Source organism: Trachymyrmex cornetzi, unplaced genomic scaffold (genome assembly GCF_001594075.2).
Source record: "Trachymyrmex cornetzi isolate Tcor2-1 unplaced genomic scaffold, Tcor1.1 scaffold56, whole genome shotgun sequence".
Taxonomy (NCBI): domain Eukaryota; kingdom Metazoa; phylum Arthropoda; class Insecta; order Hymenoptera; family Formicidae; genus Trachymyrmex; species Trachymyrmex cornetzi.
This window is the reverse complement of record NW_017299871.1, coordinates 2,258,541-2,270,957: the sequence shown is the minus strand read 5'-3', so window position 1 is coordinate 2,270,957 and position 12,417 is coordinate 2,258,541. Positions and strand designations below refer to the sequence as shown.

General features: G+C 36.2%; 4 protein-coding genes across 4 annotated transcripts; 3 read left to right on the top strand and 1 right to left on the bottom strand.

The window, feature by feature from the left end:
• The first annotated feature begins 801 nt into the window (after window positions 1–801).
• Window positions 802–3,997, top strand: Atg8a (GABA type A receptor-associated protein autophagy-related 8a). The gene is made up of 4 exons (XM_018514755.1): window positions 802–815; window positions 846–1,266; window positions 2,944–3,141; window positions 3,246–3,997. Exons 2-4 carry the CDS (start codon window positions 1,177–1,179, stop codon window positions 3,309–3,311), a joined length of 354 nt encoding a protein of 117 aa, XP_018370257.1. The 5' UTR covers window positions 802–815; window positions 846–1,176; the 3' UTR covers window positions 3,312–3,997.
• Window positions 3,998–4,064: 67 nt separating this feature from the next.
• On the top strand, window positions 4,065–7,154 carry Amt (Ammonium transporter). Its single transcript, XM_018514809.1, has 11 exons — window positions 4,065–4,395; window positions 4,523–4,808; window positions 4,869–5,026; window positions 5,112–5,223; window positions 5,303–5,508; window positions 5,576–5,707; window positions 5,798–5,893; window positions 5,964–6,052; window positions 6,129–6,218; window positions 6,292–6,379; window positions 6,438–7,154. The coding sequence occupies exons 1-11, from the start codon at window positions 4,260–4,262 to the stop codon at window positions 6,605–6,607; spliced, it is 1,563 nt and encodes a 520-aa protein (XP_018370311.1). The 5' UTR covers window positions 4,065–4,259; the 3' UTR covers window positions 6,608–7,154.
• Window positions 7,155–7,207: 53 nt separating this feature from the next.
• Orc4 (origin recognition complex subunit 4) lies at window positions 7,208–10,432 on the bottom strand. Its single transcript, XM_018514752.1, has 6 exons — window positions 10,363–10,432; window positions 9,694–9,956; window positions 8,686–9,012; window positions 8,105–8,602; window positions 7,877–8,029; window positions 7,208–7,793 (listed from the first exon to the last, which is right to left on the bottom strand). The coding sequence occupies exons 2-6, from the start codon at window positions 9,907–9,909 to the stop codon at window positions 7,632–7,634; spliced, it is 1,356 nt and encodes a 451-aa protein (XP_018370254.1). The 5' UTR covers window positions 9,910–9,956; window positions 10,363–10,432; the 3' UTR covers window positions 7,208–7,631.
• Window positions 10,396–12,356, top strand: mdlc (RING finger protein mdlc). Its single transcript, XM_018514754.1, has 6 exons — window positions 10,396–10,646; window positions 10,795–10,868; window positions 11,276–11,473; window positions 11,585–11,801; window positions 11,902–12,094; window positions 12,179–12,356. Exons 1-6 carry the CDS (start codon window positions 10,484–10,486, stop codon window positions 12,354–12,356), a joined length of 1,023 nt encoding a protein of 340 aa, XP_018370256.1. The 5' UTR covers window positions 10,396–10,483.
• The last annotated feature ends 61 nt before the right edge of the window (window positions 12,357–12,417 follow it).

The following is a 12,417-nucleotide window of genomic DNA, read 5'->3' as shown; positions in this document are numbered from 1 at the left end:
CAACCAGGTAAAAATTACTAAAGTGAGCAAATTTACTAGGCGTTGTCCAATGAAATTATCAGTACTCTAATAAATTCGCTCACTTTTGTTCGCTCAATTTTCCTCGTTTCAAGATACAGAATCGATCCCCAGGATTTCTATTCTTGAAAAGAAACGTATACAACAGTCTAGGGAAATACTACAGTATACGTTACGTACATTATAGTATTTAATAAAAACTTTTAAGATTAACACTCGGGCTCTCGATATTCATAAAATACCGCTCTGAATAATGCTTTCATCGTCCGTATATTAATTAATTATAGTATTTCCCTAGTTTTTCGTATACGTTTTTTTTTTTCAAGAATAGGGGCCCTAGTCTGTTTTCTGTTGCTAAACTGGTACACTTTTGGAACTTAAAGTGAAATAGATATACGTTTGATATTTGTTTAAAGAAAGAAAGAAAGAGAGTTCTAGAACATTCTAGCGCAGGAATAGAAAACAGACCATTTGTCTAATCGAGAAAGAGAGTTCTGGACAGTTCCAGAATCTAGATAGAGCCTCAAAGGGAGAAAGTAAGAAAACTGCATCACGTAACCCATTTCCTTCGATTGGACGCGGACATCAAAGTTCCATAGGCATGGAAGAGATTGGAGAAAACTGGTCACGTGACCCTCGTCCTGATTGGACGCGGGCATTTACGTGATGCAATTTGCCATTCTCTCCCTTTGAGCCTTGAGGCTTTCTAGTTCTAAAACAGTTCAACAGTCTAGTACAGGTAACAGGTAACAGGACACTGCGGGGCAGGGCAGAAAAACAGAGGGAACAGAAACAGAGTACCCATCAAGAAACGCAATCGATTCTAGATCATTCGTTAACGAAAAAGGGGAACTATTTTCTCACGGCGGAGGAACGTTCGTAACGAAACGCGCAATCGCAGCCGCCTGTGACGCACGGCGATTGTTGTCGCGGTCGCGAGAGAATCATCGAGAATCGCGTTCGTGTCAATTCAGCACCCGCGAGGCCTGTGTCACGGAGACGCAAGTTAGAGGGAGAGAGAGGAGAGTGTGCGCGCGCGTGTAAACGAAAGGAGCGAAAGGACGAGGTACGGAACACGAGTGAAGGCACGAAGGAGAGCGTCGTCGCCGTCGCCGCCGTCGTCGTTGTGTCGCGCGACCCGCTCGCAAACGGGGGACAATGAAGTTCCAGTACAAAGAGGAACATCCGTTCGAGAAGAGGAAGGCCGAGGGCGAGAAGATCCGACGGAAATATCCCGATCGGGTTCCCGTGAGTACAAAGCATCCTTCGAAAGTTTCACGGGGGGTTTACGTATCCCGGATGGTTAGCCACCGCCGACTTCCGCTGCGCTTCCCGCAAGGAGAGTCTCGCGAACGTCGATGAGGGGGAGAGGCGGGAAGCTCCTCTCGTCCCCGTCGCGTCGGCTGCTTTCGTAATGTCGCGCCGCGGCCGTCCCTCGATGGTCCCCCGGTGAACTCCAAGGTCGGCCTCGTATTTTGCGTCGCATATCGTTTCGGACGAGGCGCTTCTCTCCGACGAGACCCAAGTCTTTCTTTTTTGCGCACTTAGGCAGCGAAATTGCGCTGCGCCTCGCGTACGTCCTCTCCCCCCGCACGCGTATTGATCTGCTTCACGACGTGCAATCGACCAAGTTTTCCAGCGCGTCGAAATTTCACCTGGAATCGCCTAGTTATCTTTTGAATTTATTTACTTCAGGCACACGATCGCTCCGCGTCTCGAATGTTCTCGAATGTTTTGGTCATCGAGTAGACTTTGGATACGTCAACATTCTTGGAAATTATTTGTCTTGTTAATAATTCAGGAAATGATTTGCAGCATTTTACTGCTAGGTTAAAACCCAAGTTTCCAGAGTTATGTTAAACATATGTAAAATGTGTATTCTTGTTAAGCATTGTTTTAAAGCATTGTTTTTATTTTTGAGCCTGGAAATTGTGACAGTGGAATAATTTCGATTTTTCCAGATTTTTCCAGTAAATTGCCCTAATTTCTCCGCTTTCGGAGTCGAATTGTTTTATTTAATTTCCCTTGATTTTTAATAAATAACAAATAAATTAACGAGCTCTTACAAATTGAATATATATTTTGTTATTTATTTAATTATTTTCAAATATATATTTAAGTATTTAATTATTTTTAAACATTTTTTTGCCTTTCAAAATATATTTCAGATTGGACGTTAGGAGGATCTTTCTACGAATAGATTACATTTGCATATTTCGATCGTGAAAAAAACACGTTTTACAGATCAAATATTCCGTAAATGAGAAAAAAAGAAACGGAAAAAGATAGATTGATATTTGTGGTTGTCATTATAATTAATTCCTGGCAGATTAATCTCTTTTTAATCAATCATTTTTTAAAACGTGATTCATTCCTGAATTTATCCTAACTCATGGTCATATTCGTGATCGTCACAAAAGAAAGAATAAATTATTTATCTTCGCTGAATCATGGATCACATGACGTTTCACTCGAAATTATCGTATCGAATTACACGTGCATTCGCCAGTCCAACAGGACTCGAATTTGAATCCGTTAAGTTGGACGTGTTTCAACCGATTTAAACCGTCTCACTCGGTCTCATGACATTAAGTACATAATTGAAACTTGACTGTAGCGAGCCAAAAAAAAGTTGTTTTTTTATGATTTTTGTTAGCGAAAGCTGAAATGTCAATTTGCCAGGCAAATAGCTTAAGTAACTTTAATGAGATATGCAGTAGAGACCTGTTCTTTTTGGCTGAACTTTTGCACCAGTTCATCTTTCTTCCTCTTCTTTCCTCCTGGAGAAAAAGGCCCAGTGATTGATTTGTTTTGTGCCTTTGCAGCGACTAATTAAAATATCCTCCTAATGTTATATTATAACTAATATTATATTTTTATATATTTAAAAAATATTTGAGAGACATAATGTAAATGTTGTTGTAGGTGATAGTCGAGAAGGCACCTAAAGCAAAGATCAGCGATCTGGACAAACAAAAGTATTTGGTACCTTCTGATTTGACTGTCGGTCAATTTTATTTTTTAATTCGTAAGAGGATTCATTTACGTCCCGAAGATGCCTTGTTCTTCTTCGTAAACAACATCATTCCTCCAACAAGCGCTACCATGGGTTCTCTTTATGCGGTAATTGGATTGACTATTGTTATGAAAAATGCGTATATCAAATGAGATGCTTTGATTTTTATGCTTCATAGTCGCTCGTCTAATCTTATAAAACTCTTCAACAGGAACATCACGAAGAGGATTTCTTCCTATACATAGCGTATAGCGATGAAAATGTATACGGTCACTAAACCCCGCAGGATGAGCAAATTGCCAAAACAGCAAGGGATTCAACAACAAAAATCTACCATCTACCAACGTAGTCCTCATAGAGACGCTTTCGAAAACCGAGCATACAAAATTACATCTATCGATATACTTTGTGTGAAATTTTGTCTTGATATTGCACATTCGCTTCCATAAATCTACACAACCATATCCTTGAATGATAAAAAAAAAATGCTTGTCGATTCCATTCTTTTTATTCTGCCACCTAAGAGGGCTTTAGTTCACCGTATTATGTAAGAACTAATTTGTGTAAATTTATGTGATCATGTAATATCATTAATCTAGCCTGGCCACCTATAAAAAAAAATAAGAAAAAACCAAAAAAAGTCTGCATCGCCATCATCGTTAACATTCTCACACATTATTTCTTCACTGCACGTTACAGTCATAATGGTTTTTTCTTTTTTTTTAGACTAGCACCTATATTGTACTGTATCATAAATCTTAAAGTATGGTATAGATGACGGGAATTCATTATATACGTGATATCATTTTCAATAATATATATTAGATTAATGTTGTATTATACATAATTTTGACGTTATTTAATTAAAAGAACGAAGAGAAATTGTTGGATATGCGAGCGAGAAAAATTTTCTGTAATCTCGAAAATGTAAGGCCAATAAAAAAAAAGTTAAAAACATGAAAACGTGTCTTAAGTGCTTTGTCTATTCTAAAATAATCTAAAATATTTTCTTATTTAATGATTCGCTTCTTTTAATAGTTTCGCTTGATCGGTTGCTGACAGAAGTCCTGACATTACTATCAATACCAATACCAGACTTGTTTTGCCCGCGTACATCCTAAATTTTTAATTTGTTTGTCCCAAGCACAACTCCGCGCTCAATACATGCGAACGAAGACATTAGCAGTCAAACTCTTTCTAGCGACGAAGTAACAGTTTGAACATCATGGAACTGGCGAATTCCGAGAAAAATTATACAAACGTTACTGTTGATAGATATGTTAGCGCTTTATACAATCTTACGCAAGAAGATAGCAACTGGATCGTCACGAGCTCCTTCATGATTTTTACAATGCAAACAGGTAATACTAAAAATAATCTCCGAAATATGCAAGTTATTCTATCTGTCTGATTAAGAGATGAACTACCGTTATTTTTGTACTTTTATTAATACGCGCACCAATATTGATTCTCTTACAAACTCTGTAGGTTTCGGAATGTTAGAGTCCGGCTGTGTATCTTTGAAAAATGAGGTCAATATCATGATGAAGAATGTAGTCGATATAGTTCTCGGCGGCTTAACTTATTGGATCTTTGGATTCGGATTTAGCTTTGGCTTGTGCAAACCCAACAACCCTCTAATCGGCATCGGAGGTATACTCGTGGATCCTCCCGTCGACGACGAATACATGGGTTCCATTTGCGCCGCATTTCTATTTCAATTGAGCTTCGCCACCACCTCTACGACCATCGTTAGTGGTGCTATGGCAGAACGGTATTTATTTTCGCAAATACGATATCAAAGACATATCAGTTCTACATTTTGTATTTCTAGATGTAACTTTAAGGCATATTGCCTCTTCTCGTTTTTGAACACTATCGTGTACTGCATGCCAGCCGGGTGGGTGTGGGGCGATCATGGTTTCCTGAACCGCATGGGGGTCGTTGATATTGCTGGTTCTGGTCCGGTGCATCTTGTTGGTGGTGTTTCAGGTAATTAGAGTTACAAGAATATCATTGCCAGGTAATCAACGATAAACGGATAAATTTCGATAGATGCATTTACCTGTTAATACAGCTCTCGCTTGTGCAATCATGCTCGGTCCCAGAATAGGCAGATACGACAACGGCATCGACCCTCTACCACTCGGATGCCCAGTCAATGCTATTATGGGGCTGTTCGTGCTATGGTAAAACAATCGTAGATTACCGCGATATCGAATGCAATAAATTAAATAGAATATAAAAAGGACTGTGAACCATAAATAGGTGGGGATGGTTAGCGTTCAACAGTGGTAGTACTTACGGAGTAACCGGTGATCGATGGCAGTACGCCGCTCGAGCGGCTGTCTCCACGATGATAGCCAGTATGGGAGGTGGTCTTATCGGTTTGGGATTCAGCTTGACTAATCCGAATGGAATTGATATCCTTAGTCAGATAAACGGTGTTCTTGGCGCACTGGTGGCAGTTACCGGTACATGTTTAATTAATACAGAAAACGTGAGAAAACAACCGATTTTTAAACATTTATGTTGCATCAGGTGGGTGTTTCCTGTACAGAAATTGGGAAGCGATGATAGTCGGAATGGTAGGTGGTTTTATCACGTGTATCACAATGCCAGCATTAGACAGAATTCACATAGATGATCCTGTTGGTGCAGCCGCCACTCACGGTTCGTTTACATTAATTCCATCAATATATCAAATTTTTATCAATTTTTCTCCATCGCGACAATAAACACTCGTATTTGTTTAAAGTATAGGCGCAAGTGGCATTTGGGGAGTTATTGCCATTGGTTTATTTGCTGATAATCCTCATCCCCTTGACACCACAAGTGGAAGAAAGGGCTTGTTCAAAGGTATGCTATAATTTTTACGCATCTTTCTTATTCCAAGTCATACAGTGCATGAATTTCTATTTGTTCGTAGGAGGCGGTTGGTACCTTTTAGGAGTACAAAGTTTATCTGCACTTTGCTTATCAATTTGGAGTTTCTTCAGCTCTATCACACTGCTATGGGTTTGTGATTTTATTCCTTAAAAAAATGTATCATATGTAAAATGTAAATGGTATCTGTAAATATCCTTATCTGTAGATAATAGATAAAATAATACCGATTAGAATGGCAGTTTATGAAGAAGTACTCGGAGCAGATCTTGTAGAACATAGAATACGTCATTCAAAGGTGCGAATTTTCTTAATTTTTTACGCAGTTTATTTTACTTATGATATGTGATATGAAACATGTTTATTTACAGATAGGTGTGAGTCGTGCTATGTCAGCGCTTCGACCGTTTACTATGGAAGAAGTACTAAGGAACGTACCTCCTGTAGGCATGAATCCTGGTAAGAGAACTACGTCTAAAATCTGTGCCGAAATGTGTAACGCGCATTTTTGATACAGGTCACGATTCATATATTACTCAGCATCAAAAGAAAAAATTAACGAATTTTTCAAAATCTGGGAAACCTCAATTGCCAAAGAAGCTGGTGGCGAGAAATTCCCAAATCAGGACGATCGCGGACTCTACGATAACCGCGGTAGCGAAGCCACAGTTTGCTTGGATAGATTAAAAAGAACGGATCCACAGTGAGACTTATACTTTATCAGAGATGTAAATTGTTTATTACAAATGTATAAACATAGACACGTGCACAATGTAATTTCGTTGCATTCTAATATGTCCGAATAATATGTATGTGTCTGTGCGACACAGACACGTTTCTTAATAAGTACTTAAATTTTTATTCATTCACACATATAAATATTGATCGCGGACATACATGCGCGCTCGCACACACGACACAGAGAGATAAATGGACATGATAAGTGGATCACAGACAAACTGAATTTTAACACTGCTTAGTCAGTGGCACAAATATGGTTTCAATCGACTAAATTAGCTAATCGTTCATAACACTTGATAAGATAATGCTTGTTATTGTAAGAAATAAAATAATTCGATAAATATTTATGCATCTTCCTTATTATCTTTCATATATCGAAGATGCGTATACCTCTACTTCGTTTGTATATTGACAGGAACTGTTCCTGGAAACCATATTTAGTATATATTCACAAAATATTATTCCTCCTTTTTTCTTTTTAAATATTGTACTAATGCGTATTGAGAATATTTACAATTTCATTGTATTTTTGTGATATTTCTTCCGATTTTCTACTCTATTGATATTTCGAAAAATTTTCTAAACTAAATTTAGAAAATTTAACTGGATATATATACGTATGAATGGCAATATTCAAAAGATGTAAGACTAGAGTATCACACGTTTTTTGGAGGGCATAATATATAAACGCGAAACGTAAACGTCGCGTATCTTCATAATTGTCTTCGTTTTTATGACGATTATTAATCAGGAGTATAGAGAGAAATGAGCTTAATAATAATATTTAACATATAAAAATGTGTCTAAAAGATTATTATCGATTCCTACAAGTATATTCCTAATATTGGAGTGATATAAATACCTATATCTAAATTTATTCTATAAATACGTCGCTAAAAAACTTATTAATTACGTGTCATGTGTAGTTTTATGGAACACAATAGGTTGAATACTTGAAACTATATCGTTATTATATACTGCTTGATGCCCACTGAGAAACTTCTGTAGGAAGACCAGAATAATTTTTCACAGCTTCAATAACTTGCTGCGATGTTAACGTAAATTTGTAATATTGATATTCTTTTTCGAACTTTGTATTCGTATTTCCAACTGGCAGCAAGATCTCTAAGTTCTACAGAATATATATATATATATATATTTATTCATCTTTTCTTTTCAAGAACCAAATAATTTTAGTATGAAAGCGTCTCTTACCTTGATATGCTCAAAAGCTTTCATGATAACTGGTTTCTGGACAGATTGTACAGAGGAATTCTGATTCGCAAATTTCATATAGCGATTGTATATCGCCTCGAAATTCAATGGCTCGCCGTCGTAAATTTCCGTCTCCTGTTTCATCGCTATTATCTGTGATATCGGAATATAGATATTTTTTGCTATAAAATTAAGTTAATTTTAGGAAATAATCGCAAAAAAACATACCAAACACATTTCTAAAATGGACAGTCCTTCGAGTATCAACAATTTATCATCCTGTGAAAAGATTTTACTTGCTTCGACAAAATCATTCACTTCCAGTTTCTGATGTTTTTCGGACAACGTCGAGACGGCTACCGCGAGAAAATTTCTAAAGCTCCTCTCGCTCACATCAATATGATACATTCTCTTAAGTAAATTCACCATCGTAACATTGGTAGTTAAACTCTTAATATAATCGTTCCACATAGAACCAAATTGCGGATCTATCGTACAATCATCGTACTGTTGCTCCATTTTATTTACATTTTCATCGTCAGGTAAGCTGAGAAGGTCTCGAAAGAGTTCCAGACGATCGTCAAACGCGGACATAGGCTGTTCCGAAGATGATGTATCACCGGGAAATAAAAATATTTGGCGATGCGAGAATCTCGACTTGACTCTCTTCTCCAGCAGCTCCATGACGTCTAATCTACAACTTATCCCCACTACACATATTGGTATCTACAAAAATAAAAGTATTTATTTATATCAAAATCTACAGATTTTTTTTACTTTTTTTTAGTCTGACACATTTAAACGTTTACCTGTGCAGATTGTGCAACGTCAAACAGATTATACAACAATGTCTGATTATGATGTTCACAAAACAGATCAAACTCATCAAGTATGAAGATGACTGGTTTGGAGCGATGTTTATCACCAGATTTCAGATAATCTAAGAGAAAGCTTAGATTTTCTGCAAATGTACCAAAAACCTTACCCTCAACGACATTTTCTAATTGCATCTGACGAGTTAGATCTTTGAGCGCTAAACGGTCGTCAGTGTGTACCAATCCATGGAGATTCACTATTATCGCGTTGTCTTTAAAACTTTTTAAAGCAGACAATTCCTTCAAGACACTATTAACAAGCTGGAATTACATGTAAATAATTATCATTAATTAGAATACAGAGTGTATCACCAGGGGTGTATCCAGTAAGTGTACAATACATGCAGCACTTAAATGGCCAAAATCGAGATTGAATTATATTTGAATATACTACAAATGCAATGAAATCGCTTCCTAAGTGCCAACATCTTCATTAAAATTATCTTCCTCTATTATTAATGTTTATCAATGGACATAAGAGACTAACTTTAATCTCTTATGTCCATTTCTACCAATATAGATTTAATTTTGATTTAACTCTTTATCTTTTTTTAATTTCTCAGGCTCGGTTTCATCAATTTTAATCTCGGCTTAACTTACCGTTTACGTTTTTCTACTTCTTAAAATGAAAAAAAAAAAAAGATAAAAAGTTTAATTACGATTAAAGCTATCATATTGATAGAAAAATGAATTGATAGAATTATATACTAAATTTAACTTATTTTTATCTTTTTTTATTTCTAAGAATTAGAACTAAAAAAAGATAAAGTAGGATTTATATTTAGATTCCTTTGTTATCTCCTTTTTAATTGAGTCTTACATGCAAATAACTACATTTGTATGCATACTTTTGAGACAGTAAAATTATTTTTACATGTAAATGATCAGCTTTTTGCATGCTTCTGTGTATCACTATTTTACAGTCATAAAGAATAAATATACCGTTGTCTTTCCACTGCCTCTAGGTCCAACTAACAAGACAGAATTGCTTTCACCTATTTCAACAGTACGTTTCACTAAATTCATCACATGTAGTCGTTCATTAACATGATGTCTGAACTTCGTTTCAGGGCACATTATTCTACGCTTCAAATACTTTCGCGTAAGCAGTATCATATTGTCTTGAAAATCGATTGCCATATTCTTCTTCTTGCTCATTGTTCTTACTGGTACTATCTTACGACTACTTTAGGAAATTGGAAGACCTGCAAATGATAAAGTTTATCAATTTTTTTTCTTAAATACTATTTTTAAGACACTATACAAATCACAATGCAATACTAAAAGCATATTATAAATATATGTATGTGTAATATTACATTAATATACATTTTTTTTTATATATAGATTCTCTTATATAATCCCCAATAAATTATCCACTCTTCAAAATAATCAATAACTGACATCACATACTTTAGTCTCACAGATACGCCATAATTATGTCAATACATCATAAATAAGACAATTATGCTCGTTCTTTGTCTAAACTAATTGTAAGGCATAATATTTAAAAATATACCGCCTATACGATACGGTCAAAAAACATAACCCGGGCAACCCGGTCTCGAGCCGAGTTCGATGACACCGAAAGCATCTTTCACGTGAACTTACTCAAGTCGCTGAGCCTGGAATTATTAGTCGATTTTTCGGCCACTTTTATTTTGACGTGAGGAACAATGCGTGGCGAGCAGTGAAACAGAAACAACAGGAAACAAACCCGGCTGCTGAATGAATGTCAAAGAGATGGTGTTTACGTGCGTTCACTAGTGTTTACGAAACAAACATGGACGACGCAGTGCAAGAGCCGGAGAAGAAGAACTGCACCTTTCTTTTTAAAAGGCGTAAAATCCACAATAATGCCACGAGAAAGCGGAGAGGAGCGGACGGCAGCGATGGTGAGTGATTGTTAACAAATGTCAATTTAAGTACACGCTATCTGGATATCACATTTATATCTCTCGAATAAGTTTAGTCGAACCAAAGTTTTAGGTTATGTGTAAAAAGACGTCGTGTGGATAAACGTTTGTATTGATTCCTACGTAGATAGCAGCGAGGATGAGACCATGGTGGTTAAGAAGGAAAAGAAACAGGACGATCACAATCCCATGATACAAAGCGTAAGTATTTCGCACTGTGACGGAGACGCATAACCTCTATATATAGGATATTTAAACGGCGCGGTTGCATCAACAACTTCGCAATTAATTAGGTCTGTTTTTAATTCCTGATTAGACTGCATTGGAACTTTCTTTCTCACTTTCATCAAATATATCAAGAATATTCCATTTTAAATTTCAAGAGTGTACACTAATTCAACTATAGAAAACAGACCTATGGAGTCTCAAACTCTATTTCTAGTACTACAGATTTTTAGAACTTATTCTTCATTTTTTTCTAATTCTTAGAATATGAAAGAGATAAAAATAAGTTAAACCGAGATTAAAGTTAATCTACATTGGTAGAAATGAACAAGGAGACACGTGTGATATTTGAAAAATATATAATTTGATTCCTGTTTTTGTAGACAAATGTGAAGAAACAGGAGATCAAGCACGACGATAATAATAGTGAGGATGATGGCATAACTGTATCATATAAGAGTAACAGAACGGCTCTACCAGCTGGGCCGAGTGACCAAGGAGCAACGGCTATTCTTGAAACAGAAACAGAGAAAGACAGGGACGCTCAAGCGCTATTTGAGAAGGCCCAAAAAATAAATGAGGTATGTTTTAAGTGAATAGCATTGAGTACTTGACTCATCAAGTACATTAAATGAGTTTGAAATTAACTTGCTTAGAAAAATAAAGTTGATAATACGTCTCTTGATCATTAGGAATTAGAGGGAAAACAAGATGATAAAATTTATAGAGGCTTGAACAATTATGCACAATACTATAAAAAGAAGGATACTGCGGCTGGAAATGCATCCAGCGGAATGGTTCGTAAGGGACCAATTCGAGCACCATCCAATCTTAGAGCAACGGTTAGATGGGACTATCAACCCGACATATGCAAAGATTACAAAGAGACTGGTTTCTGCGGTTTTGGAGGTACATCATATTTTCAGTTATTCTTTGAATAATCGTACTAATTATACTATACAACTTTCAATTAGTATTAATATAAATTCTTCTATTGCGTTGTATACAGATAGCTGTAAGTTTTTACACGATCGGTCGGATTATAAACTGGGATGGCAATTGGAGAGAGAAGCTGCTACTGGCGAATATAATGATAGTGGAGACGAAGACGATAAGAAATATGAGATTGACAGCGATGAGGAGAACTTGCCGTTTAAATGCTTTATTTGTAGAAATAGTTTCACAGATCCTGTTGTTACAAAGTATGATTGTTAAAGTATATCCTTAATCGCTAACTTTTTCGGTGCTTTTAATATATTTTTTATGACTAATCCATTCTTTTTTAGATGCAAGCATTACTTTTGTGAAAAATGTGCTTTGGAGCAATATAAGAAAAGTACACGATGTTACATCTGCAATACCCAGACTAACGGCACATTCAACCCTGCAAAAGAACTTATTGCACGAACTAAACTGGAAGAAAAGGAAAAAAGCGCGACAAGCGAGGATTCCGATAAAGATTGATAAAATACTTTACAAGATTATTTTAGTTGTTTCTATAAAATTTTGTAATATAATATTATAT

What these genes read in the sequence shown, in the direction of transcription:
- Atg8a (XM_018514755.1), top strand. Translation starts at nt 1,177, where the DNA reads ATGAAGTTCCAGTACAAAGAGGAACATCCGTTCGAGAAGAGGAAGGCC. An exon ending in AATATCCCGATCGGGTTCCC is followed by an intron (nt 1,267 to 2,943) that starts GTGAGTACAAAG and finishes ATGTTGTTGTAG; the next exon opens with GTGATAGTCGAGAAGGCACC. An exon ending in CCATGGGTTCTCTTTATGCG is followed by an intron (nt 3,142 to 3,245) that starts GTAATTGGATTG and finishes ACTCTTCAACAG; the next exon opens with GAACATCACGAAGAGGATTT.
- Amt (XM_018514809.1), top strand. Translation starts at nt 4,260, where the DNA reads ATGGAACTGGCGAATTCCGAGAAAAATTATACAAACGTTACTGTTGAT. An exon ending in ATGGGGCTGTTCGTGCTATG is followed by an intron (nt 5,224 to 5,302) that starts GTAAAACAATCG and finishes AACCATAAATAG; the next exon opens with GTGGGGATGGTTAGCGTTCA. An exon ending in ATAGAATACGTCATTCAAAG is followed by an intron (nt 6,219 to 6,291) that starts GTGCGAATTTTC and finishes GTTTATTTACAG; the next exon opens with ATAGGTGTGAGTCGTGCTAT.
- Orc4 (XM_018514752.1), bottom strand. Translation starts at nt 9,909, where the DNA reads ATGAGCAAGAAGAAGAATATGGCAATCGATTTTCAAGACAATATGATA. An exon ending in ACGTTGCACAATCTGCACAG is followed by an intron (nt 8,603 to 8,685) that starts GTAAACGTTTAA and finishes TTATTTTTGTAG; the next exon opens with ATACCAATATGTGTAGTGGG. An exon ending in CCATTTTAGAAATGTGTTTG is followed by an intron (nt 8,030 to 8,104) that starts GTATGTTTTTTT and finishes CCGATATCACAG; the next exon opens with ATAATAGCGATGAAACAGGA.
- mdlc (XM_018514754.1), top strand. Translation starts at nt 10,484, where the DNA reads ATGTCAAAGAGATGGTGTTTACGTGCGTTCACTAGTGTTTACGAAACA. An exon ending in AGGCCCAAAAAATAAATGAG is followed by an intron (nt 11,474 to 11,584) that starts GTATGTTTTAAG and finishes CTTGATCATTAG; the next exon opens with GAATTAGAGGGAAAACAAGA. An exon ending in ACAGATCCTGTTGTTACAAA is followed by an intron (nt 12,095 to 12,178) that starts GTATGATTGTTA and finishes ATTCTTTTTTAG; the next exon opens with ATGCAAGCATTACTTTTGTG.